The 27469-nt window shown below is 51.0% G+C and overlaps 3 protein-coding genes across 4 annotated transcripts; 2 read left to right on the top strand and 1 right to left on the bottom strand.

The window, feature by feature from the left end:
• The first annotated feature begins 6657 nt into the window (after positions 1 to 6657).
• Positions 6658 to 8291, top strand: Mrps26 (mitochondrial ribosomal protein S26). 2 transcript variants are annotated; one of them, XM_036176468.1, is made up of 5 exons: positions 6658 to 6938; positions 7026 to 7172; positions 7260 to 7383; positions 7846 to 7990; positions 8071 to 8291. In XM_036176468.1, the coding sequence occupies exons 1-4, from the start codon at positions 6727 to 6729 to the stop codon at positions 7963 to 7965; spliced, it is 603 nt and encodes a 200-aa protein (XP_036032361.1). In that variant the 5' UTR covers positions 6658 to 6726; the 3' UTR covers positions 7966 to 7990; positions 8071 to 8291. The 2 variants fall into 2 exon arrangements, with proteins under 2 accessions (XP_036032361.1, XP_036032360.1); XM_036176467.1 differs by having other exon boundaries at positions 6659 to 6938; positions 8092 to 8291.
• Positions 8292 to 19539: 11248 nt separating this feature from the next.
• Oxt (oxytocin/neurophysin I prepropeptide) lies at positions 19540 to 20345 on the top strand. The gene is made up of 3 exons (XM_036176471.1): positions 19540 to 19710; positions 19936 to 20137; positions 20220 to 20345. Exons 1-3 carry the CDS (start codon positions 19591 to 19593, stop codon positions 20273 to 20275), a joined length of 378 nt encoding a protein of 125 aa, XP_036032364.1. The 5' UTR covers positions 19540 to 19590; the 3' UTR covers positions 20276 to 20345.
• Positions 20346 to 23902: 3557 nt separating this feature from the next.
• Positions 23903 to 26071, bottom strand: LOC118576065 (arginine vasopressin). Its single transcript, XM_036176470.1, has 3 exons — positions 25769 to 26071; positions 24370 to 24571; positions 23903 to 24126 (listed from the first exon to the last, which is right to left on the bottom strand). The coding sequence occupies exons 1-3, from the start codon at positions 25898 to 25900 to the stop codon at positions 23954 to 23956; spliced, it is 507 nt and encodes a 168-aa protein (XP_036032363.1). The 5' UTR covers positions 25901 to 26071; the 3' UTR covers positions 23903 to 23953.
• Between the last annotated feature and the right edge of the window lie 1398 nt (positions 26072 to 27469).

The raw sequence follows: 27469 nt of genomic DNA on the forward strand, positions 1-27469 counted from the left end.
AACCCAGGCCTGTAGCTGCCTAGGGATGTTTTGGAAATCTAACCTTCACTTGAGCTGGCAAGGATGATGGATTTTTTTCCCACACCTCCCAGCATCAGCACACAGCAGGTGGTGTTTCTGCAGCCACAGAGGGCAAAGGTGGAGAGGTGAGCATGCCCTCTGCTCCTCCGAGGCTTCAGCAGGTACCCCAGTATGTTCCACAGAGGCACATTCAGAGGTAAGTGCTATTAAAGGGGGACTTAAACTAGACCTAAGGGGTGCTGAGAATTTAGGTGAGGAGAAAGCAAAGGTCAGAGCCGAGCGGTGTTGCCACACGGATCTCTGATTCAAGGCCAGCATGGTCTACAGAGTTGCAGGTCAGCCGAGGCTAAAAAAAAAAAAAAAAAAAAGTAAAGTCAGTTGAAGCCATCGGGGGCCTTTAAATCCAGACAAAGTGTTGTGAAAAGAAAGCCTAGTTGTGTACCACATATTCAAAATATTTGTATAAAAGAAGAAATGTGGGATAGAGAGACAGCTCAGTGGTTAAGAGCACTTGCTGCTCTTGCAGAGGATCTGGAATCTGTTCCCAGCACCCACATGATGGCTCACAACCATCTAGTTCCAGGGGATCCAGGTCCTTCTTCTGACTTCCTTGGGCATCTGTCAAGCAAATGATGCACAGACATGCATGCAAGCAAAGCACTCATACACATAAAATAAGATAAATCTAAAAATTACCTAAACTAGGCATAGTAGCAAAGTGCCTCGAAACCCAGCATATGGAGGCAGAAGCAAGTAGATCTCTGTGGGTTCAAGGCCAGCCTGGTCTACAAACCAAGTTGTAGGACAGCTAGGGGTGTTACACAGAGAAACACTGTATTGAAAAAGCAAAACAACAAAAAATTCTTTCAAGAGAAAGAGGAGGATGTATGGAAGGAATCCCAGGATACTTCAAGAGCAAAGATGGGACAGTAGACCAGCTTTCCAGTGTGGTGTAAGTCACGGACGTCATTCTGTCCCTCTGGGCACTGGAGCTCTAAAAGGCCAGGGATTTTTCCCTGAGGAATGCCCTGTTCCTCGAACACTGTGCCTTAGAGCCCTGGTGTGACCGAGTCCACCAGTGGAGTGTGGTCACTGGGTGAGCAAGCCCTCAGTGAATACACCACTAAGAAAATCACTTGTCTGTGGCTGCTGTCCCACCTACCCAAGGGAAGGCTGCCCTCCTCCTTTTGCCGAGGCTAGCCTTGAGCAGGGCATGCTAGAGTATTCTGGATGGTGCTGGAGTCAATGCTGACTTGACTGATGAGTGTCTTCCACGAGCAATGTTCCCCTTTCATCACAGTAGCCCTCATCCTTTCTTCATCTTTCATTTTTGAAACAGTACTTAGGCCCCACAAGGGACTCCTGTATGTCCAAAGGAAAATGTGTCTCCCATAGCACAGTTGTGTGGACACTGGCCAATCAGCTACGACCTGGGTCAGGGAAGGGTGAGCATTGCCTCAGAAGGAAGGGTGTGGCCAGCCTCGAGCAGCACCTAGAACCCAACCATTCAGAGATTACTTCATTGACTCCTCTTCGTCTCCACTGCTCCCCAGATCATCTGCCATTGAAGGCGTGTTTCCCTAAGCTGGCTTTCTTTCTCATTTCGGACAGGCTTTTGAAAAAACCCAGAGAAACCCTGTCTCAAAAAAAAAACAGACATAAATAAATAAAGAGTCGTCCACTTAGTAAAGTGTTCCTCTGGATAATTTAACATAGGACGCATCTCCCTGCATTCATTTCCTGTTCCTGCTAATAATACAAGTCTAGGGAGTCACAGTTACAGCCATCCTGAAGCTCATCGTGTCCAGCGCCAACAGTGGTACTTCATATTCTGCTCATCATTATTCTAAAGTTGAGTGCATTGATGGCCCAATGGGTCTGGTCACCATTATGCCAAACTTGGCCCTACCTTCATAATTGCTTTGTAACCCAAGTACAGAATGGCTGTTAACCCTATAAATGTTTCTGTTTACCCCACCCTCACCCCCACAGGTTAATGACTGGCACGAAAACAGAGCTGTTAGCTCACACTTAGGCTCCAGAATCGCCACCCATGCTAGTAGGGTCCAGATCTACAAATGCTTGTGGGTGGGCACAAGATGAGGAAAAATTAGAATTATCCCCTACTAACAGCCCCAGGGAGACTGCAGGGTCATTTCTGCTGGGCTGCCCTCTTGGGTCTGCTTAAAAGAAAGAGAAGTCAACCCTGGGTAGGTACTACCCATCTAAGCCCACCTCCATCTGGAGTGGCCCAGCCCAGGTGCCAAAGATGTATTGGTATGAAGCCTTCCCTACTGTTTGGCAGGTGAGCAAATACAAATGTTCTTAAACCTTTATACAAACTGCTGTGCTCTCTATTCTTAGGCCAGAGTTCTGAGCGAGGTGAGTCAGGGAATCCTCAGGCATTGCCCTTCTCCAGGTCAGTTTCCTTTTGAGGTTAGGAAGGGGACAAGGCTGAAAAGGAAGGGACTTGAGTATGCAGCCCAAGAATTAGGAAGATGAAACCAGAACATGGACCACTCTGAGCCATCAAAATAGCTTGGAGAGTACAGGAGCTTGCTACCAAGGCTGATAACCTGAGTTCAATCCCCAGGAAAGAAAATGCACTCCAGCAAGTTGTCAGGTTGTCCCTGGACTTCTGGTGGCACGTGGGCACATGTATACACACACACACACACACACACACACACACACACACACACAAAATGTAATAAACTTTTCACAACACATATCTAATTAGATGCAGAGTTGATTCGCAAATTTGAAACAGGTCGAGTTAGACTACACCAGTGTCCACCAAGCTTGGTACGCTTGGACACTGAGGAGGAAAGCGAGCATGTTTTTGAAAAATGTGAAGATTGAGGCACATTCTGCACAAGTCAGGGTGATTGTAAGTTCTGTAAATTCACTTCAGTATCCAGGTCACAGGACAGAACTGGCCCTTTGGTGTTTCTCAAACCTCAGAGGTATTGTTAGAATCCAAAGGGTTGGTTTGGAGACTCGCTCAGTTGACAGAGTGCCCGATTAGAACTTCTGGTCGTGGTGGTCACACCTGTCAGCCCAACAGTCAAGAGGTGGAACAAAGAGGCTCAAGTTCAAGACCAGCCCCTGTTAGAGGGAAGAAAAAGATTCCAAAAATAGTTCCTTGTGGATTTGTTCCCAACATGTTTATATGGTAACTTATCTCTGTCAAGTAAAGTTGAGAAGTTCAGGGAGAGGTCTATACACCACTTTTGATCACTTTGTAGCCATTTTGAGTTTTTAAATACCTTTTAGTATGTGTGTCTTGCGTGTCACTGTGTGTGCCATAGAATGCACGTGCGGAAGTCGGAGAACAAAACGCAGGAGCTGGTTCTTTCCTTCCACCCTGTGACTTCCAGGGATTGAACACATCCTCAGGCTTAACAGCGAGTACCTTTACCCATCTTTCAGGTCCACCTTTTTTTTTTTTTTTTCTTTTTTGATGCATTATATGCACACATCCATGTGAGTTTCCACCAGAAAAGAGGGTTAGATCCCTGGGAAATGAAGATATAGGGGATTTTGAGGTGTCTGGTGTGGATGCTGGGAACCAAATTTAATCTGATTGTGGAGCCATCTCTCCAGTTATGATTTTTGTTTCATCCTCAGATCCCTGGTATCTTAGGGTTTCTATTGCTGTAACAAGATGCCATGACTATGGCAACTCCTATAAAGGAAAACATTTAATTGGGGTGGCTTGCTTATAGTTAAGAGGTTTAGGTTTTTCTGAAGACATCATGCTAGGCAGTAGTGGCACACGCCTTTAATCCCAGCACTTGGGAGGCAGAAACAGGTGGATCTCTGTGAGTTTGAGGTCAGCCTCTGGTCTACAGAGCGAGTTCCAGGATGGGTTCCAAAAGCTACACAGAGAAACCCCATCTCGAAAAACCAAAAAAAAAGACATCCCTGGATTTGACACCAGAGGAGATGGAGCTCCTGATCATTAAGTCCCAGGACCATCTGAATAGGGCCCTGCAGCAACCTAGAGCCACCTCCATAGTTTATCCCTTAGTAAATGATAAGTATTTTTGGATTCCAGGTAGTAAGTTTATCCTCCAATGCAATAAGCCAGATCAAGCCTAATTAAAAGTCTAAGTTTAATGAGCAAAGTACCCCTGGGTGATTCCCGAGCCCCCCCCAGAAATACCGCAGCAGGGGAGGGGAGAAGGAAAATCGGGGCAGTTCTAGGGACTCTGTATGTGGGTCTTGATCAACTCCGGGGAAGAGTTGCCATTTGTGAAGCTTTCTGAGATGGGGCAGGGTTTGGAGGGGGAGGAGGGGCTGAGGCGGAGCTTCCAACCAATGGAACAAATGAGACTTCCATTACTCTAGTTCATCCAAGTGCATGGTACCATGCCCCTCTACCCACGAAAACTGCCCAGAAAAGCTGCTTTTCCCAACTTCTGTCCTCAACAATCCTGTCAATTCCTATGCTTGCCTCCTTGGTATGGGAGGCTCAGCAAATGGAAACACTTGATTCCATCACCACTGTATACCAGTCCACATCCCTACAGGCCAGAGAAAGAGAGCAGAGAGCCTGCCCACTAGTTCTCTAGCTTCAGGTACTCAAAATGTCTCCACACTGTTCATCTGTTTTAGGCCTAAAATCTCTGTTCTCTGCACTTGGACTTAGGAAACCCCCCAAAAGAAGTATGGTTGGGTCTGGTCAGCTGAGGATCTGAGAGCTAACAAGGTTAGGGGGCCTCTTTGAAATGGGTTATACCTGGTGGTACTTTCTTGTCTCAGACACTGAAATTATCTGAGGTGCTGGTCAGCTAGGGTGACCCTGAAAAGGGGTTAGACCAGATGTGTGGCACACACCTTTAATTCCAGGCAGTGATAAGTGGATCTCTTTAAGCCTGATCTACATTGTGAGTTCCAGACCACCGGAGCTTGGGAGACAGATAGATCTCAGAGTTCGAGGCCAGCCTGGTCTACAGAGCGAGATCCAGGACAGGCTCCAAAACTACACAGAGAACACTGTCTCAAAAATAACAACAAAACAAAAAACAAAAACCAGGGAGGGATAGGCTATGTGTGGGAATGCCAGGCTTTCTGGCCTTAGCAGCCCTGCAGTGGCCAGCTCCAGCTAGGTGGCAGCAGTGCCCTTGCCACTGACCATCCATCCTGGACCATGAAGGGCTCAGCAGTGATCTCATAGCTGGCACCTTCAAAGCGAGACTCCAGAGTACCCTCTGGTATCAAATGGGCAATAGGTCCCCCAAGCCTGAGAGGAAGAGAGTGCTGTCTGGGACTCATCCACTAGTCCAGGGCCTGGAAGTTGAGAGCAGATAGAGGTAGCTTCTGTTCTGCAGAAAATGTCAGATGTTGAAGCCAGCCTAGGCCACTCACAGCCTCCCAAGTGCCCTGGAAGGACAGGACCATGGCCTGCTATTCTCTGCAGAACTTGGTGTTGTCAGTACTTGAAGGGACACTAGCCCACTGGAGCACATGGCTCTGGCTGGCCTTTCCCTTCCCCCTCCCCCATTCCCTCCACCTTGCTAAAAACCATTAATGACATCCCTAAAACTAGCCATCAAGGTCTGTTCCCTTATTTAGACACTTTTATGCCAGACTCATTCCTGAAGATGAGTACCAAAGTCCAGCAATCAAAAGCCCCCTTTGGTTCACATAATTAACATGCCCAATCAAAATATACCACCGCATTCTAGGCCCATTCTTACACAGACCTCCCTTTTTTCTGCTCTTAAAAATTACACATGCAAGGTCATTTGTTGCTGGTTTGGGGGTTTTTTTTTCCTGAGTCAGAAAGCAGTCGCTTCAATTTTCCTTAGCTGCTTAATAAAGGATCTCTCTGTGAAAACAGATGTTTGAGTGTGGTTTGTGCCTAACGGGGGTCGGGAGGAAGCCCCTGCTGTGCGCGCGGAGGGGGGGGGGGGGCTCTCCTTCCATACTGATGAACTGTTTTATTCCGTTGTATAGAAAATAGTACTAAAACACTTCAGAAATAAGAGTAGCAGCTGAGCCGGGCAGTGGTGGCGCACGCCTTTAATCCCAGCACTCAGGAGGCAGAGCCAGGAGGATCTCTGTGAGTTCGAGGCCAGCCTGGGCTACCAAGTGAGTTCCAGGAAAAGGCACAAAGCTACACAGAGAAACCCTGTCTCGAAACGCCCTCCCCCTCCCGCCCCCAAAAAAATAGCAGCTAAGTCCCTCAGGTTTCTTGACAGTCCAGCCACTATTCCTCAAGGTGGGCAGGCCCTGGGTCAGGTTGTAGAGGACAAGGCCACCCACCATAAGGTCAGAAGAAGTCACTGATCCTGAGAACTCTGGCAACTGCAGAGCTGCCCATGACCACAACAGGGCAGGGCAGGGCAAGGACATGATCTGTAACTTGAAAATCTCAAGTTTAAAGTGCGCCTGGAGAGCGCTTACTAGAAGAGGAAGTGTGAGCCTGACTTAAGTGGCTGTAAGCGCAGAACTTCGTGCACCCCACCTGAAAGGGTAAGCAGGCCTCCCGCCCGCCGGGGAGCGGCGGAGCCGAACGCCAGGGGGCGGCGTCCCAGCGTGGCCGCCGTCCGCCCCTCCCACTCCACCCGAGACTCGGAGGAGGCGAGGGGCCAGACGACAAAAGCTCCGCCCAGCGGGGGCGGGGCCACGGGGCCGCGACTCCCACGGTGCTCCGCGGCCACTTCCGGGCCGGGCGCGGCGCAGGCCCCGGCTGTCATGTTCCGCGCTCTGAGCCGCCTGGCCGCGCGGCCCGGGTGCCGGCCCCCGAGCGTGCTGCTCCTGCCCGCGCGCGGCCGCAAGACCCGCCACGACCCGCCTGCCAAGTCCAAGGTCGGGCGCGTGAAAATGCCGCCCGCAGTGGACCCTGCGGAATTCTTCGTGCTGACGGAGCGCTATCGGCAGTACCGGCGGACCGTGAGCGCTCTCAGGTGTGTGGAGGGCGGGCGGGCTTCGGCGCCCTCGGGGAAGTCTTGCGGGGGAGGGTGGGTGCCGACTTGAAGCCCGTCCTCACCCAGGCAAGAGTTCGCGTCAGAGGTGCGAAAGAAGTTGTACGAGGCCCGATCCGGGGTCCTGGCTGAGCGCAGGGCGCACGAGGCCGCCGCGGAGCACCGGGAGCTCATGGCCTGGAACCGGGAGGAGAACCGGCGGCTGCAGGAGCTGAGGTGCGAGGGGCGCAGGGCTGGGTGGGCTGGGCTCAGGGCCAGGCTCCGCCGCGGACCCCCTCACCCTCGGCTTCTTGGCCCTTTCAGGATAGCTAGGTTGCAGCTGGAAGCTCAGGACCAGGAGCTTCGACAGGCGGAGGAGCAGGCTCAGCGGGCCCGGGAGGAGCAGACTTGGGTGCAACTGAAAGAGCAAGAAGTGCTCCAGCTGCAGGTGGGCCGGGTTGCGGGGAGAGCAGGGAGCCTTCGGGGTCTTCGCCCTGCACTAGGAGGGTGTGTTTGCCCTCGCGGGAGGTAGTCAGTGAGCGGGTACAGGCTATTGTGAAACTAGAAATCGGGGAAGCTCATAACTGAGACGAGCGTTTCTTAAGTGTAAGAGGGAGTGGTGAGCTTGGGAGTCTACCCCCTCTACTCAGGTTGTCACAGTTGGTTCTTGGGTTCTGGACGAGAGATCCGGTGGGTGATGATGGTCCAGGAAACAGGAGTATGATGGTTGAGGTCGCCTAGTGCTATTCTGCTGGAAGAATGATGGGACACCCAGAAGGCCCGCGACTCTTTGAGACACCCTTCTCTAAGGATACTTGGAAGCTCGGCCCTCATGGGCTAGAGACAGTAAGCTGTGCGGAGTGCCAGCTCTGGTGGAGTTCCCATGGAGCTAACCTTTCTCTTCCCGCAGGAAGAGGCAAAAAACTTCATCACCCGGGAGAACCTGGAGGCACGGATAGAAGAAGCCTTGGACTCTCCGAAGAGCTATAACTGGGCCGTCACCAGAGAAGGGCAAGTGGTCAGGAACTGAGCACAGAGGCTCCTAGGGGCCCAAAGTAAGGACAGTGCTTGAAGGGACCGTGTGTATTGGGGCAGGAACTGGTGCATCCTAGGAGGCTGGCTCAGCCTTTTCCAGAGCAGGCCCCGTTCATTCTAGGTTCTGCGCTCGCCAGCTGACCAGAACCTTCTGACACCACATACAGACTCAGGACAGCATAGACTCTGGGGAGTTCCTGTCACACAGAGGACCGTACTGGACTATATCCCCTCTAGCAGCCAAGCTATCTTCTGAGTCTCATGGAGTACTGTGAACCAAATGTTTGTTGCTTTTATAAATAAAGTTTTATTGGAACCCGGTCTCGCCCATTCACTGACTGTTGTTATAGTGCCGTGATAACAGAGTAGTTAACAACAGAGCCTGAACTGCTTGTAAAATCAAAGGCATTTGTTAAATGAATTTTTGTAGAATAAGTTTATTTGTCCCAATTTTGGGTGTGGTCTTTAGCTTACTAGCCGGAAGCAAGTTTCACCTGACTAAGCCACAAGTTAGTTACCCGCCTTGCTCAATCTGGGGTTCTGCTGACTGGAGTCTGATGTGTCCAAGATCCAGAAAGCCAAAAGGATACCCTATTTCTCCTGGTAGCCCTCCAGGAGTAGCTTCTGTGACATGCCCCTGTCCTGATACAATGTCACTGGACTACTCACCAGGTTCTACTGTCTGGGAAGACCTGGTTGCCCAAAAGTGCCTTGACTTAGCAAAGCTCTGAGTGCCAGGAATCGTAAACACACTAACAGTACAGATCCCATTCAGTTGTAGGCCCTCAAGCAACACACACTTCTTCCAGCCAGCTGCTGCCCTTCAATGTGTGTGTGTGTGTGTGTGTGTGTGTGTGTGTGTGTGTGTGTGTGTGTGTATGTAAATGTGTGTGTGTATGTGGTGACCAAAAGTCAGCCTGAGGTGTCATTCCTCAGGACTCTCTCACCTTGGTCTGTTTTGGTTTTGGTTTTTCCAGACAGGATTTCTTTGTAGCTTTGGAGCCTGTCCTGGATCTCGCTCTGTAGACCAGGCTGGCCTCGAACTCACAGAGATCCACAAACAGATCAAGCCACACAACTGTCACCCACATTCAGCGGGCCTAGTTCGGTCCCATGCAGGTTCCCAAGCTGTCAGTCCAGTCAGTGAGCTCCAACTAGCACCGGTCAGCTGTCTATGTGGGTTTCCCCATCGTGATCTTGGCGAGACCGGGTTCCAATAAAACTTTATTTATAAAAGCAACAAACATTTGGCTCACAGTACTCCATGAGACTCAGAAGATAGCTTGGCTGCTAGAGGGGATATAGTCCAGTCCGGTCCTCTGTGTGACAGGAACTCCCCAGAGTCTATGCTGTCCTGAGTTTGTATGTGGTGTACCTGCCTCTGCCTCCTGAGTGCTGGGATTACAGGCGTTCACCCAGCCTGTTTTTTTAAGTTTGTTTTTTATTTTGTTTTTGTTCTTTTTTTTTTAAGATTTATTATTTAAGACCTCCTCCTTCCTACAATAAATGGCATTCGGCATTAAAAAAAAAAAAAGAAGAAGAAGAGGGGGTCAAGATCATGATGGGGAAACCCACAGAGACAGCTGACTGGTGCTAGTTGGAGCTCACTGACTCTGGACTGACAGCTCAGGAAACTGCATGGAACCGAACTAGGCCTGCTGAATGTGGGTGACAATTATGTGACTTGATCTGTTTGTGGGGTCCCTGGCAGGAGGACCAGAACTTATCCCAGGTGTATGAACTGACTTTTTGGAGCCCATTCCATGTGGTGGGATACCTTGCTCAGCCTAGATACAATGAGGAGGGGCTAGGCTCTCCTTCAACTTGGTATGCCAGACTTTGTTGACTACCATGGGAGGCCTTACCCACTCTGAGAAGTGAATGGGGGTAGAGTGGGAGGGAGGTGAGGAGGCAGGAGAAGGGGAAGGAGGGGGCACTGGGGTTGGTATGCAAAATGAAAAAATTTTTAATAAATAAATATATTTTAAAAATAAATAAAGTACCAGAACCAGCAGGAATGTAAAAAAAAAATCTATTATTTATTATGTATACAGTGTTCTGTCTGCACACCAGACAAGGGCATCAGATCTCATGTTAGATGGTTGTGAGCCACCCTGTGGTTGGTGGGAATTGAACTCAGGACCTCTGGAGGAGCAGTCATTGCTCTTAACCTCTGAGCCATCTCTCCAGCCCTGTTCTGTTTTTTTGAGGCAGAGTCTTTCCCTGGAACCTGGGGCTCATTGGTTGGACTGCCTGGCCCAGCTAGCTCCAGAGTTCATCTGTGTGCTTCCCTGGCACCGGGATCACATGCACATGCCGTGACACTTGGCTCTTATGTGGTACCAGGGATCAAACCCAGACCTTCATGTCTACATTACATCACATTAGGGACTGAGCTATCTCCCCAACTCCCGATGCTGCCTTTTTACCGTCATCCCATAAACTTGAACGCCAGTGACATCAGCTCCAGTTACTATCAGAGAAAAAGAACCCTAGTTACTCTCCACAATTCTGAGGGTTTGGGACTCCCCGGCAAACCTCAGGGACTATGGCCGCCTCTTATTCCAGTGAAGAGGCAGGTGTTACGGGTACAAGTGGAGGTGGCATCCTGCACTGAGGGCCATGACACCCCACCCCCTTCAGGCTGGTAAATATCCTCTCCCTGACTGGTCAGAACACAGTGAGGTCCTGCATTCAAATATCTGAGGTAAGCGATGGGATCATGTCAGGAGCAACTTCGTCCATGCCTGACTTTGTTGTCTCAGTGAGGAGCTGACCTGAACCCCAGAAACCCTACTCAGTGGATAGCCCCACCCACCCCTGCCCAGGACCTGTCTCCCCAGTCACAGTCAAGCACTGAAGCATTGATATTCTACCAAGAGCCTCTGGGTCCTTGCCCTTCCATCTGAGGCTAAAGCCGCATGAGGAGTATGTGCTGGGGATGAATGGTGTGGTCCTGGCCTTTGGGGTTAGGTTAGGTCATGCAAAACCGAAGGAGGCGGCCTGTGGATGTTGTTCGAATGGGAGAGTGCTTGCTTGTCTAGTGTGCACAGGCCCTGGGTTCAGTCCCCAGCCCTGCATAAACCAGGTGTGGGGGTTCACCTGCTCTCTGGAGGTAAAGGCAAGAGGACTAGTAGGTCATCCTCAGCTACGGAGGGAGTTTGAGATCAACCTGGTTCCTCCTGAGACTCCAAAAAACTGCCCAAGTGCTCATCCGGGTATCAAACAGGCCCAGAAGTCTCGAACGTTCCCCTGTGACTGCAAGAACAATGAAAACAGACTCAGTAAAGCCTGGTTGGATGCTCAAGAGAGAGTCTGGCAAGAAGAATCAAATCTGGAGTTATTTTTTCTTGCCAAATAGGAAGTCAAAAGCAATATTTCAACCCCAGATCTGGCCAGTCTCTTTGGATGCCTTAGCAAATACATTTGACACAGGAAAGTCCATACACAGTGAGTGGAAACTTGAATGTTTATCCTTGTCAAGGAACAGAACCAGAACACTGCCTGGCCCAGCTTCAGGGTGAGGTCTGTTGGACTTAACTTATTTAATTACTTCTTTCTTCTCTCTCTCTCTCTCTCTCTCTCTCTCTCTCTCTCTCTCCCCCCCAGCCCCCCCACCCCCTGAGACAAGGTCTCTCCCTGGCTGTGCTGGAGCTCTATATGTAGACTAGGCTAGCTTCAAACTTACAAAAATCCACTTCCCTCTGTCTCCCAAGTGCAGAGATTAAAGGTGTGTGCCTCGAGGCCAGTTAAGGGGTAAATTCTACAACCTTGAAGTCTAGAACCTGTCTGGGGAACTGGGAGGACCGCTCTGTGGTTAAGAGCCAGTACTGTTCTTCCAGATGGTCCCCAGCACCCATGCCAGTCAGCTCGCAATTCCCTGGGTCTCCAGCTCCAGGGGTCACAGTGCCTCTAGCCCCATGGGCACATGTGCTTTCCCACATAGACATAAAAATAATAAAAATAACTGGGCATGGTGGCACACCCCTGCCAGCACCTTAAAGATGAGTTTAAAGCTGGCCTCACTTATTTAGTCAGTGTGAGACCAGCCTGGGCTACATAAAACCCTGTCTCAAATTTAAAAAAAGGGGGGGGGTTGGGGGGGAGGGAAATAGTATATACTGTAAACCTAGGACTCTGAAGCTGAAGGCAGGAGAATTCGGATTTTTTTTTTTAAAGATATTTATTTATTATGTGTACTATCCCCGCAGGCCAGAAGAGGGCACCAGATCTCATTACAGATGGTTGTGAGCCACCATGTGGTTGCTGGGAATTGAACTCAGGACCTTTGGAAGAGCAGCCAGTGCTCTTAACCTCTGAGCCATCTCTCTAGCCCCCAGAATTTGGAATTTAATGTCATACTCAGCTACATGGAGAACTTGAGGGCAGCCTACATAAGGCCCTTGCAGTGCCCGAGGCTGGGAATTGAACCCAGGTCCTCTGGAGGAGCAGCAGTGCTCTTAACTGCCCAGCCATCTCTCAGCACTGAAGTGTTCCTCACACCACACCACTCAGTTCTGCTGTATCTGCTGATTCTCTGTGACCATGAGCTGGTACAGCAGGGCAGGTCTCCTGGGGGACTGAACACCCCACAAAACCTTTCTTGACAGTCTCTGTTGTTACAAAGTCAGAATCAAGTTCTATTTGCTCTTAGATAAAATTACATGCAAGAACATCCGGTGTTTTCAGGAAAACAGGTTGGTTACATGCAAAATTTGTAGCTTATATTGTTCCAGAATGTAGTTGAAGAGTTTCTCTCCGGGTCCTGCCAAACCCCTGCAGTCCTGCAGCCCACTTATAAAATAACACACAGATGCTTATATTATTTAAACTGTTTGGCCTAATGGCTCAGGCTTCTAGCTAGCTGTTCTTCTATCTTAAATTAACCCATTTCTATTAATCTATACTTTGCCACGTGGCTCGTGGCTTACCATTACCTTACATCTTCCTTGTCATGGCGGCGGCTGGCAGTGTCTCTCCTTGCCCAGCCTTCCACCTCCCAGAATTCTCTTCTCTCTTGTCCCACCTATACTTCCTGCCTGGCCACTGGCCAAACAGCATTTTATTTATACAGAGTGATATCCACAGCACCAGAATGTCAGATAGTATAAATCCTTAATTGTTAAAATATATTTCTCAATATATATTCAAATAAAATCTCAAATTTTGTTTCAATAGCCTTTTGGGGAGCTGGAGAGATGGCTCAGCAGTTAAGAGCACTGGCTGCTTTTCCAAAGGACCCATGTTCAATTCCCAGCACCCACATGGCAGCTCACAACTGTCTTTCCTGTTCCAGGGGATCTGACACCCTCACACAGACATACATGCAGGCAAAACACCAATGTACATAAAATATAAATAAATTATAAAGATCTAAGACGTGTTTCAATAGCCTTATTGGGTTCCAGGGTATAGTTTCATGTAGAGTGACTGCTTACCATGTCCCAAGGCCCTGGGTTCTATCCCACACATAGAAAACATCCCATAGACTTTACAACCCACATTCCTGATGGTCTTCCTTATGTTTGTTTCTCAAATAATAAAATCAAAGTTGTAAACTTTTTCCTTTGCTATCTTAAGGCCCTGTCACTGCCGTGATGAGACTCTTAACAGTGATAAGGGGAGCTACAGGCAAGTCTTTCAGAAATTCATTTCCAGTTTGATGCCATCTGGCAGCTCCATGGTATGATCCAAGGCCACAATAATGAACAGGGATCGATGGCATAGCTCAGCGGTAGGGCAAATTCCTGGCATGTCTGAGGCCCGGGGTTTGAGCCCTTGAATGAAGACCAAAAAAGCAAAAAGGTATCTAAAATGTATTGAGAATGTACTATCTCCTTGGCACTAAGCTTAGTCTTACATAATGTTCTCCTTTATCACAATAATCTTTTTTAATAAATTTATTTATCGCCAGGCAGTGGTGGCGCAGGCCTTTAATCCCAGCACTCGGGAGACAGAGCCAGGTAGATCTCTGAGAGTTCGAGGCCAGCCTGGGCTACCAAGTGAGTTTCAGGAAAAAGGCACAAAGCTACAAAGAGAAACCCTGTCTCGAAAAACGAAACAAAACAAATATTTATTATGTATAGTGTTCTGCCTGCATGTATGCCTGCACATCAGAAGAGGGCGCCAGATCTCATCACAGATGGTTGTGCGCCACCACGTGTTGCTGGGAGCCCCCACAATAATCTTGTAGGTAGGTAATCTTGTATTATTCTTGTTTACCCTTTTTGACAAAACTGAGGCATGTATTAAGACATGTAGCATGTCACTAATACTAGCCCTTGGGAGACAGGCTGGAGGATGCTGAATTCCAGGCCAGCTTGAGCTACAGAGTGAGGTCCTGTTTCTTTTCTTTTTGAGACCTTGTTTCAAGAGAGAAAAACAAACATGTTAGTGAAGATACTTGAGTAGGAATGGAGGTGGCTAGGTTTCAAACCCAAATAGGTTGGGCTAGCAAGATGGCCCAGCGGATAAGGGAGCTTCCCATCCAGCCTGATAACCTAGTTTAGTACCCAGCACCCACATGGGAGGAGGAGGGAACTGAGTCATCAGGCTAGCAGTCATACTGTGCAGCTTCTCGTGGTGTGTTCTCTAGTTCCAAATCATTCATGTGGATCTCTAGGTAGGAGCTCACAGTAGGCCAGTCATCTCTCCCATCTCCCATCTCATTCATGTGGATCTCTAGGTAGGAGCACACAGTAGGCCAGTCATCTCTCCCATCTCCCATCTCATTCATGTGGATTTCTTGGTAGGAGCACACAGTAGGCCAGTCATCTCTCCCATCTCCGAACTCATTCATGTGGATTTCTTGGTAGGAGCACACAGTAGAACAGTCATCTCCCATCTCCCATCTCATATGAATTTCTAGATAGAAGCACACAGTAGGCCAGTCATCTCTCCCATCTCCCATCTCATTCATATGGATTTCTAGGTAGGAGCACACAGTAGGCCAGTCATACACACACCCTCCCATCTCTCTTGGAGGCATTTTTTCTAAATTATTCTAATAATTATTTTGAAATAGAATCTCATGTTGTACTTCAAGCTGACCTATAATTAACTATATATCCCAGACAGACCTAAAATTCATGTCCATCCTGTCTTAGCCTTCTAAATGCTAGGAACAGGTGTTAGTTTTGTTTGTTTGTTTGTTTGTTTTTGTGGGGGGGTTGTTTTGGTTTTGGTTTTGGTTTTTCAAGACAGAGTTTCTCTGTGTAGTTTTGATTCCTGGCTCTGCCTCCCAAGTGCTGGGATTAAAGGCATGCACCACCACTGCCCGGCCATAAATTCTTTTTTAAAAAAATTGTGTTTCGGGGTTGGGGATTTAGCTCAGTGGTAGAGCACTTGCCTAGCAAGTGCAAGGCCCGGGGTTCGATCCTCAGCTCAAAAAAAAAAAAAAAAATTGTGTTTCTTCAAGAGGGTTTCACTATGTAGCCCTGGCTGTTCTAGAACTAGCTCTGTAGACCAGGTTGGTCTTGAACTCACAGAAATCTGCCTGCTGAGGGCTAAGATTAAAGGCATACACCACCATCTCCTGGCACAATATTTTAGAGCTGAGCTGTCATGTGATTTATAGCCACAGGGTGATGAATTGTGCCCGAGATCACCAAGCTCTGGTAAGGAATTCATACCTGCGGACAGCTTGGCTGCTGCTGAAGACCATGAGTTGAGAAGCCCTGCCCAGGTTTTGCCCCCATAACTGACATGGTAAATATTGTTTTAAGAGGCTGTTCACAGCAGCAGAACACTGAGTGTTCCTCACACACATGGCTTCTTTGCTGTCCTCTGAGTACTCATGGGTCCCCCTAAGGGGAATGTCACCAGGAGCCACCTCTTTCCGTAGTAGCAGTTACCACCACCTGCACAACTTGGATCTGGAAACCCAAATGGGGTGGTGAGAGAAGGAAGGACAGACGGACGCACAGAAAGGCTGGGGTCAGGGGACTGTATGCAGCAGCAACCCAGGACCTGCACAGCCCAGGGGGAGGGGCTGGCTGTGCAGTCTCTGCAGGCAGCAATCCCAGGTTGTAAAGACCCAGGAGGAGGCTGCCATTTCTATTGGCTAAAGCACACACCGGTCAGTCCTTTGTAAGCACACACTGTCAGCATTGGCACCCAAACTAGAGGAAGGCTTTTCCATATCCCTATTCACCTCAGTCCCTGCCGCCCCCTCCCCAGGTGGGGGTGGAGGGTTGCCAGATTCTCATACGTCCGAGGCCCATGTCAAACAGTACACGTTCACTCCGGGGATCCAGACGTGGACCTTGTCTAGGCACCCAGCATGCTGGTGCCGTCAGCCCTCCCAGCACATGTTGCCTTTGGAGTGTGTTATGCTTACTTGTGTTTCCCGTGGTGCCTTCTAAATGCTATAGAAAAACCCCTGACACTTTTTAACTTGTAAAAACAAAAGGGTTAATTTGATAGGTTTTGAGATAGTCTCTCATAAACTCCTGCCTGGCTTTGAACTCTCTTTTAGTTTTAGCTGAGACTGGTCTAGAACTCCTGATACTCTTGCACATTTCCAGCATGCTGAGATTACAGGTATGTGCCATCATGCCTGGAAGAAAGAGTTTATTTCAGCTCACAGTTTCAGAAGCTCCAGTCCAGGATCTGTGGGCCTGCTGCTTCCAGGTCCAGGGCAAAGCACACATCATGGTAGGAGCACACGGAGGAGTGAACTCCTTCATTTCATTGCTGGGAAACCAAAAAAACCTAGGAGGGACCAAGGTCTCACTACCTCCTTCATGGGCATGCCCTCAATGACCTATTGACCTTCCACTTGATCTCTATCTTAAAGGTCTTGCCATCTTCCAATACACCTTCCTAAGGACCTACAGTATAGCACATGGATCCTTGGAATACACTCAGATCCTAACTAAAGCAATAACCCAATATAATATGCTTCTTATTTCACATTTTGCCTTTTTCAATGACATATGAACCCCATGGGGATGGTGATTTTTCTCCTGGAGCTGACATTGTACCCAAGGCTTCATGTACACAACCTTACATATATGCTAGACAAGTGTTCTCCTGCTGAGCTGCAGCCCCAGCCTGAGGCCAAGGAGTCTGTCTGCTGTTTACTGGTGTTCCCAAGCACAGATAAGTTAGTGAGCACATGAAGGCTGGCCTTATGAGAGGATTATATGCACATTATTATATGCTAATTTATGTGCATAGATTATCTTAGATGAGATCACTGTGCCCAGAATATGTGGGAGGTCTCTCTGGGGGCATTTTGGGGGTCAAGCTCTTGGCCTTCTATGCCAAGAATGCCAATAAACTAATCCGGATAAGAAATGAGCTGATTTGTAATACAGGTCAACCTGACCACCAACTCAGCATTTGATAACTCACACAGTGACTCAGGATCCGTGACTCGGTCAGATGAGCTCTGGAACATGCGGGCTGCAGTCCCTTTTGGAGGAGGTTAACCAAGAAGACAAAGACCCCAGGGGCTTTTCCATTCTCCCTAGGGGCAGAGACTGCATGTAGCGTGAGCTGGTCTCCAGGACACTGGCTGTCATTTCTTCCTGGATACTGCAGGTCACTTCCTAAGGAAGCAACTTGAGATGGAGTTTAGAACATGGGCCTGGGACCCACCTCTGTGGAAGAGAAGGGATGTATGAGCAGAACTGCTGTGCAGAATTCAGCTGACCAACAGCCCAAGGCTGAAATGCAGTTGAGGCGCCCAGCATTTGCAGCAAAATGGACCAACCATTACATGTGGCCACCTGAAAAGGGACAGGGACAGGGACAGGGAGCTCTCTGCAGCTGAGACCATTGTTGCCCATACTTCAGCAGCTGATGGCAAATGTTTTCTTAAACAGGAGTCTAGGTACCTAGCTTGTTGGCACATTCCTTTAATCCCAGCGCTTGTTAGGCAGAGGCAGGTGGATCACCGTTAATTCAAAGCCAGTCTAGTCTACACAGCAAGTTCCATGCCAATCAAGACAATATAATGAGACTTTATTTCAAAACAAACAAGCAAAAACAAGAGTCTGGGCAATGCTTCCTTCTTTAACATTTTTTTTTAGATTTATTTACTTTATTTCATGTGTATTCATGTTCTGCCTGCATATGTGTCATGCATTATGTGTGAACCTGGTGCCCTTGGAGGTCAGAAGAAGACATTGGCTCCACTGTAATTGGAGTTATAGATGGTTGTGAGCCACCATGTGGGTTCTGGGAATCAGGCGTGGGTCCTCTGCAAGAGCAACTAACTCTTAACCACTCAGCCAACTCCCCAGCCCCAAGATGATAAGGTATTTAAGACAGGGGCCCAGGGATAATCTTCAGGTCATTGAGGCAAGCCCTTGAAGGAGGTAGTGAATCTTTAGTCCCTCCTGGAGATCTTTACTTTATTTATCAGCCATGAAATAAAGGGGTTGAATCTTCTATGCCTTCCTGCCATGATGTTTTTCATTTTAAACTGTATTAAAAATGCAAAAAAAAAGAGATGGCTCAGTGGTTAAGAGTTCACACTGCTCTTTTGTTGATGAATTTTGTTCCCAGACCCCACATAGGTCAACTCACAACCCTCTCTAGGTACAACTCCTGGGGATCCAACAGCTTCTTCTGGCCTCCAAGGAAACCTGCACACAAATAAAAATAAAAAATGTAATGCAAAAACTGTCTCCAAACATATTACTGCTAGCGTGCTGGGTACTGGACCCAAGGTCTCTCACACACTAGGCAAGCAGTCTGCTACTGAGCTGCATGGGGCATCCCTCCCATGCAGACCTCAGCCGACCTACAGCTCAAAGCTGAAATGCAACCAGAGGTGCCCAGCGTTTGTACAAAACTGGACCAACCATTATGTGTGGCCACCTGGGCAGGGTATGACCTCGGGCCAGGTGGCTTTCTGCAGCTGAGGCCACCTGTTGGCCACACTCCAGCGGCTGCTGTCAAGTGTTTTCTCAAACAGGAGTCTAGACACCTAGCATGGTGCTGAATAACTTTAATCCCAGACCCTGGGAGGCAGAGGCGGGTGGATCACTGTGAATTCAAGGCCAGTCTGGTCTGCATAAAGAGTTCTAATACAGAATTTTAAACACAAACATAATTTTTGTCTCATTGCAATCTCTTTCTCTCTTTTATCTTGGTTTGTTTGTTGTGTGTTAGTTTTGACCTCTGTTGATATTTTGTCTTACTGTCTAGTTGGAAGAAGGGCTGAGCTGCATTCAGAAGTTGAAGGAGATGTGATCCTTTTCCTCATCCAGGTTTCAGGGCACGAAAGGACTTTCACATCCACTTTCCCTATCCTGCCGCATTCGGAGGTACTGGACATCTGTGAAAATAGCTCCAGGCTAGGCTGCACCTCCACCCCCACCCAGTTCTCTATCCTGTAACTCAGGCCACCCCTTCCAGGCTGCTTCCCGCGGAGCTCCAGGCCATTAGCTGAGGCGGTGACCTTGACCCTAGCTAGACCCTGCAAATGAAGGGCCTGCCTCCAAACAGTGTGGATAGATTTGACCCGCAGTGACCTGCTGTGACTGGTCATGTTGTCCCCCTCTTAAGACAGTGCTCCACCAAGGCAGTGCCCAGACATAAAAAGGTCGGACTGGGCTGGAGCAGCCATCACCTTGGTGGGTCGCGGACTCCGAGCACCAGCAGCGCCATGGCCTGCCCCAGTCTCGCTTGCTGCCTCCTTGGCCTCCTGGCTCTGACCTCCGCCTGCTACATCCAGAACTGTCCCCTGGGCGGCAAGAGGGCTGCGCTGGACTTGGACATGCGCAAGGTGAGTCTCCCCCATCCCGTCCGGTCCCAGCAGGGAAGACTCCCACCCGCAGAGAGCATCCCGGCACCCTTGCCAGCCCTACCCTAGCCTCGCGTGGGAAGCCAGGGCGTTGGGCCTGGTTAGGCTCCCGCTTGACGCCGCGGAGCGGAGACAACGCCCGAGCACCCACTGTCCCTCGCCCCGGTACGGGACCGTGCTCCCCGCCCACCGTGTCCCTGCCCGCAGTGCCTCCCCTGCGGCCCCGGCGGCAAAGGGCGCTGCTTCGGGCCCAACATCTGCTGCGCCGACGAGCTGGGCTGCTACGTGGGCACCGCCGAGGCGCTGCGCTGCCAGGAGGAGAACTACCTGCCCTCGCCCTGCCAGTCGGGCCAGAAGGCGTGCGGGAGCGGGGGCCGCTGCGCCGCCGCGGGCGTCTGCTGCAGCCCGGGTGAGCAGGAGGGGCCGGCAGCGCAGCCCGGCGGGGGACCTTCGGGTTTGCTGCTCCAGCCACTGACCCATTTTTCTTGCAGATGGCTGCCGCACGGACCCCGCCTGCGACCCTGAGTCTGTCTTCTCCGAGCACTGAGCCCTCTTGGGGATACCTTTAGAGCTCACCCTTCACTCCCCAAAGCCACTGCCAGAAAGAAATAGCAAATAAAGCAGATTTCCTCTTCAAACTTGACTGGTGTCTAATTGTCAGAAACGGGAGGGAGGAACGGCTTCGGGATCACGGGCCCTGGCAATTCAGAGCAAGGACAGCCCAGCAGGCTGCTCGGGGGACAGGGTGCTCTATGGGCTGCCACCACCCACCCTGTATGTTAGCTACATTTCCCATTCCCTACTGGAGTGGGCCTGTGGCAGACAGACTTAGAGCAGCATTTGAAAGTCCAAACAGCCATGGTGGACATCTGTGGAAAAGACAAGGCCTGACTAGGGACTGAGTGAAGGGCAGTCAGACAGGCAGGGGAACTCATCCAGTCGCTTCCTGATCTGAGAGGAGACTTTAGCCACACCCTCAGGTTGAGGGAGCAAGCCTGGCCTGGAAAGAAGGGTCTTGGCGGAGCATGGTAGTTACAGAGTTATAAGATTTCTATACAGAGGCCTCAAGGAGGCCACAGCTGGAAAGATCAAGAACCAGCTGTCCTCTGCTGTCCTCAGTGCGAGGCCTGTTTCTGCCTCTGCAGGACAGCATTCTCTGGGGCAGCATGGAATCTAAGAGCCCGTGGGCACAAAAGGACCACAAAACATAGAGCCCACAGGCAAACAGCAAAACCCACGCTCTATACTGCTCATCCAATGCTGGATCAAATCCACTCCCCGTGCCTCAAAACATGCCTCGCTTAGCTGCGGGTGTTCTCAACAATGATGGCAGAAGGCGCATGCCCCAACCCCACTCCCACACAGGGGCACCTGATTCTTTGTTAGAATAAAAAGTGAAGGCATGGGTGGAGCTCAGTGGAGGAGGGTAAGGCCCTGGGCTCCGGGCCATCACAACACGTAAATAAACATACAAACAAGCACTCTCTGTGGGTCTCACGCCCAGCAAAAGAACACAATGACCCCCATCACCACATGTGGAACTCACAGACAGGGTGAAGGCCAAAAAGATATATGAAAGAGACTTCAAGATTGATTTGTTGTTTCTTGTTTTGTTTTGTTGTTGTTTTTTTTTTTTTCATTTTTCTGGGGCTGAGTTTTGAAGATTTTCTACCTTAAGACTTTTATTCTGTTAAATTGCCATTTCTGCGTATGTGTCTCTGTGAGAATATGTGCACATGAGCGCAATACCCATGGAGACCCGAAGAGGGCGTCACTACCACTAAACCTGGAGTCGCAGGTGATTTTGAGTCATCCTGTGTGGGTACTGGGACCAGAACTGAGGTCCTCTGCAAGAACAACGTGCTTTTTAACTCCTGAGCCATCTCTCCAGCCTAAATTTTTCTTAATTATAGTTCATTATTTCGTTATTGTGTGGATGTGGGTGGGGGGGGGGGTGCACACATGCCACAGCATGCGGAAGTCAGAGCTCTGGGCATCGGCTCATATAAGCCCCTTTGATTTTGGAGGCTGAAGAGGGAGGTAAGTGTTCACTGTGAATTCTAGAAGTGCCTTTCTGTGGCTCTGTAGCTGGGTAAGGTCCTCCCTGAAAGGGAGAGAGAATAGAAGGTCCAGTGGGCAAAAGCAATTCCTCCTCTTGAGGAATAGGAGAATGATTCTAGAAGCAGGTCGGGGAAAGAGGGCTTACAATTCTCCACCTGGGCACAGGAGCAGAGTGAGGGGTCTCAACCTCATCCTGAAGCGGCTCGTACATCAGCCGGAGGAATCAAATCAAGTGCAGCCAAGTCTCCAGCTACTCCCGCCTCCTCCTCTTGCTTTTCGGTCTGGTCTTTTCCTTGGCCCTATCCTCGTGGAGTTCAGGCCCTGAGAGGGCCACATGGGAAGAAGGCTGGGGTAGAAGTCCACCTAGCCGCTGTACCCTGGTTAAACCAAGGCATGCAGATAGACTTAAAGATGCTGGGATGGGGGCTGGAGAGATGGCTCAGCCTTTAGGAGCACTGGCTGCTCTTCCAGAGGTCCTGAGTTCAATCCCAGCAACCACAACCATCCGTAATGAGATCTGGTGCCCCTCTTCTGGCACGCAGGCATACAAGCTGCAGAACACTGTATACATAATCAATAAATAAATCTAAAATTAATAAAAAAAAAAGATGCTGATATGGGAAGCAAAAGACACCTTGACTCTGTCCAGGTGCGGAGCCACCCAGTCAGGTCACTCAGACTGACCTCTGTCTTTCACAGTGCCCCAGACCTCAGAGCCTGCAGAGCATCCCAAAGGAGATGCAGCATCTTGTGGTCCCTAAACCTGGACCAAGATGGCATATGAAGAGGATGCCCAAGACAGATGAAGCAGAGAGAAGGGTAGGAAGCGAACAGGAGTGGGGGCGGAGTGGGGCAGAAGAGACCAGGAAAGGATGGAAGGCCTGGGAGAGCAGCCCGAAGGCCAAGACACTGGCAGGCTTGGGGGAAGGGCCAGTGCTGAGGTATTCAGTTCTCAGCTTTCGCATGCTAGTTCACAACCATCGGTAACTCCAGACCTAATGAACCCGATGCCTTCTGACCTCTACAGGCACCCATACTGCACAGACATACACAACGGAAAAACACCCGTGCACATAAATAAACCTAAAATTTTAGGAACAAAAGAAAAGCTAATGAGGAGAAGGCGGGGAAGGAGGGACAGAGGCCAAGTGCTCGTGCCAACTTTGCTCCAAAATTGGATGTACTAAAAAGGGAAAAGGTGCTTATGTCTGGGAGCTGCTGTGTGTGTGCCTTGGTGCTGGACTTGAGCGTTTGTCAGGGTCTATAGCTGTAGTTGAGGTCAAGAATCATGGAAATGCCCTCCAGAAGTTGTTTTTTTTTTCCTGTCTGCCCTTCTCTTCCCATCCTCCTCCTTCCTCTATGGTGCTGGGGATCAAATCCAGGCTAGGGAAGCATTCTGCTAATGAGCTACAGCCACAGCCTGGCTTATCTCCCTGCCTGAGAGCAGGTATAGGTTTGCACGTGTGCCTGTAGGGGACTTGCTGCTGGGCTCTCAGGGGTCTGCCTCTCAGTGGCTGGGATAGAGATAGTGGGTAGAGATAGCAGCAGGTGACACTGTCTCATTTAGGTCTGGGTTAAGTCTCTGCTCTTTCTCCCACCCAGGCACCGTCTTGGGCAAAAGTGACTCTGCACTGGAAACCAGGAGAGGTCGCTCAGGTTGTTTGTGTCTTAGTCTGGGATGATACTGGGGCCCCCCACCCCCACCCCCACCCCCGGCTGGTCCTCTTAGTTCTCTGTCACTCTCGCTGATTTGTCATGTCTTGCTCTGTCTCCTTTGTCCACCAGTGTCCTACCTCTCTGCTTTTATTTCGCTCTTAGGCAGAGACTCGCTAACCACCCTCTTCAGAGCCTCGCTGGGCCTAAGGCCTTGCCCTTCTTCTGAGCTTGGGGCTGCCTTTGTCCTGAGTATTGAGTGGGTATCCAGGAGCTCTAGAACGCTTCCCTTATACTGTAAGTCTTACAGGTTCTGCCTTTCTGGGCGTGGAGGCCTGGACTGTCCGCGACTTTGGGTGCCGGGGATCAGCCAGTGCAGAGTAGAAAGTTCGCACTCCAAGCTCCCCCCACCCCACCCCTCGCCACCCCAGAGGTAGAGGCAGACAGACACCAGGGTGCATTTTTTAAAGTTTATTTCCATGCTGTAGGGGCGAGGAGTGAGGGCGACGGCTCAGTAGACCCGGGGCTTGGCAGAATCCACGGCCTCGCGCGTCCCGGCCAGCTGCAGCAGCCGGAGCAGCAGCGCCCGGGCGGGCCCGTCCAGCTGCGTGCCGTTGTTCGGCTCGTGGGCGCGGGTGAGCCGGAGAAAACCCTCGCGACACTCGGGCTCGGTCACGCAGCTCTCTGAGGGGAAGGAGCTGTGAGCGCAGACGCCCTGGGGTGGGCGCAGCTCCAGGGGTGCAGTCCCAACGCTGCCCTCCCACCCTGACCACCCCGCTTCTCACCCTCCAACCCGGCGTCCCTGCCCCCACCTCGCGCCCTCATTCCCACCCACCCCCCGCTAAACACCCTCCTCCGCCCTCCCACCTACCCCTCCCCGCAACCCCACCCCACCCCACCCCACCCCGCGCCGGGCTCCGTGCGCACCGTCGCTGCAGCAGACGCCCGCGGCGGCGCAGCGGCCCCCGCTCCCGCACGCCTTCTGGCCCGACTGGCAGGGCGAGGGCAGGTAGTTCTCCTCCTGGCAGCGCAGCGCCTCGGCGGTGCCCACGTAGCAGCCCAGCTCGTCGGCGCAGCAGATGTTGGGCCCGAAGCAGCGCCCTTTGCCGCCGGGGCCGCAGGGGAGGCACTGCGGGCAGAGACACGGTGGGCGGGGAGCGGGGACACGAGTGGCGGTGGGAGCCCAGGGCCACCCTGCTGCTGTCCCGGCCTCGCGCTGCAGGTGCCCTGGCGCTCTCCAGGCCGAGCCCCCAGTCAAGGGCAGGAGTGGAAATCTGAACTGCTAGGTCACCAGGAGGGTCGGGTCTCACTAGGAGCTCTCAAAACCCTCACCTGCCTTGGCAGAGAGTCTCCCCGGGGCTGCAGCACTTGGGGACCTTGCTCAGCTCTGAGGTGTCACTGGTATGCAGCAATCTCTCAGAGGCTTACTTCTCTGACATTCAGATGGCCCTCCTTCACATCCCAAGCCCTCCCCCCATCACCCCTCCTCCCATCACCCCCCACAGAGCACTCCTGCTTCTTCTAGAGCGTTCACTCCTCATTTTCGGGCCTTGCTCTTACCCCTGCCCCAAGCCGGAGGGCCTTAACCTCCTGGCCACCTAATTTACCCTATTAGGTAGGCGGCAGGGACCAAATTAGGGTGATGTGTGCACGGGCACCTGGTGCCTCAAGCCTCCAAAGGAGCTCTGCAAACAGAAGGTGGACTGTGGGAGCTTGTCTACCTGACTGCTCCAGCCTGTTCCATAACTCAAAAGTGTGGCCTGGACCAAATCGAGCCTGGTGCTGGATTGCCCTGAGCTCTGCCAGACAAAAGATTTGGGCAAGAGGCCGGTTAGGTATGGGACATACTCCACTCAGGCATGCAGCACAGGGCGATGGCCGTCTTCTTGTGGACAGGAAGAACTTGTCACTGGTGACTAGAAGGAGCTTTGAGAGGCTGAGCTGGGTGGGGAGGGCCTTAGATTCAGGCTAGAACAGATCTTTGTATAATCGAGCCAGTCCTGATGAGCTGACACCCACCCCCCTCCCCCAGGTGTGCAGAGAGGCCTGGGCACCCAGTTCAGCCTGCTCCCGTCCCAAGCCCAGTTATGAGGAAGTATCTCTCATTTTCTGGCATACCCCCTGCACGGGGACAGTGTCCTTCTTGCAGCTCCCCTGACACTTGGTCCCTTCTCACCCTTATTAGCAGTCTGTCCACTAGGCTACATTGCCTCTTTCCAGGAACCTCCCCTAAAGTCTGACTTCTCTGACAATTTGTTTCCCTCTCCTAGCCCATCACCCATTCCTAGGGCACTGCCAGAGGCCCTGAAACGGACCACAGTGGTACCTGTCTCAGCTCCATGTCAGACATGGCCCTCTTGCCGCCTCTCGGGCAGTTCTGGAAGTAGCAGGCAGAGGTGAAGGCCAGCAGGCTCAGGAAGCAGGCAGACAGCGTAGCGTTGAGCATTCTGGCGAGCATAGGTGGGTACTGTGTGCAGCGCTTCTCTGTTGGCTCTGTTCTGCTGCCCTGGCGGGCTGTCTATTTATGTCTGCAGGTGTTCCCTAGGAGGCGACAACGTGGCTGCTAACCCCCTCTCCAGTGGCTCCCCAGGAGCCCACGGCCGACAGGTCCCAAGCTGTCAGCAGTGATTCAGGCGTCTGGGGACACACGTGGGCCTGTCTGTGCAGAGCATGTTGGAGGAGGGGGCAGGCCAGCAGGCTGTCATTGGCCACGGTGTGACTGGAGCAACTGTCACAGTGAATGTAGTGCTGTATGATCTGGGAGGTGAGCCGACGCAAGGATCACCTGGAAATCTTATCTGAGCAGCCTAGCTGCCCTCAACAGGTTATAGGGGTCAATGGGCCCCATCCAGTAAGGGCTGTCATGTTAGAGCAGGGTCAGGACCAGGAGGGGTGGGGAAAGCTTGTAGATGCAGGGCAGAGTGAGTGAGAGAATCACACATACCAGGTGGGCTTTGAAGGTAATTCCCATTTGCAGCCTCATTGGCCAAAAGCCACAGTTATGACATCAAGGGCAGCACACAGATTCAGAGGTCTGTTCTGTGCTGGATGTGGCTGGCTTCAAGATGCTCAGGTTGGCCGGACAGTGGTGGCACACACCTTTAATCCTCCCAGCACTCGGGAGGCAGAGCCAGGTGGATCTCTGTGAGTTCGAGGCCAGCCTGGGCTACCAAGTGAGTTCCAGGAAAAAGGCACAAAACTACACAGAGAAACCCTGTCTCGAAAAACCAAAAAAGAAAAAAAAAAAGATGCTCAGGTTGTTTCTACCCCCACGCATGCCCTGAGAATGGAGTCTTGGGGAGAGTGCCTGTCTGGTTCCCACTAAGGACATGAACTGGGAAGCTACTGTGAGAATGAACTCCAGACTCAGGAAGGTGCAAAGACCATGCGGAAGATCTGGTGCACGGGCCTGGGGTCTGAGCTACCTGGGGAGCTAAAGGAGGAAGGTCAACAGTGCCAGACTGGGCAACTCAGTGAGACCCTGTCTCCATAGTCATAGCTCAGGAATAGTCCTGGGTGAAATCCCAGGTACTAAAAAGAGGAAAAGGCTGAGGAGAGAGACAGTACAGTCTCAGGCCTAAGGCAGGAGTGAAAGAAGATTGCTCTGCGGGAGGAAGTGGGAGGAACCACAGCCAGACAGGTCCAGTCTGAGGAAGCAGGGTTAGTTCCTGACTTGAGGCTGTACGTCATTTGTTTCTTTCTAAGGCAGTCTAATGTAGCCCAGGCTGGCCCTGAACCTATTATGTGGCTTTGAACTCTTAATCTTTCTATTTCCACCTCTCCAGGGCCAGATTATAGGCATGCACCACACTCAGCGCCGGTCTTCACAGCCTCCTTTCACTGGGCTACCAGGAAAACCCTCTGGTTTGGGGCCCAGACTAGCCAGCCCATTCTTTCTAGACTGTGCACAGGCCAGGACCCTTCCAGCTCCCATAGGCTTCTGCTACCTCTCCTAAGTATATTTAGTGTACATTTGGCCTCTACCTCACCAAGTACAGTGGGGCTTGGTAGCCAATCTCTCTCTTTT

Source organism: Onychomys torridus, unplaced genomic scaffold, assembly GCF_903995425.1.
Source record: "Onychomys torridus unplaced genomic scaffold, mOncTor1.1, whole genome shotgun sequence".
Taxonomy (NCBI): Eukaryota; Metazoa; Chordata; class Mammalia; order Rodentia; family Cricetidae; genus Onychomys; species Onychomys torridus.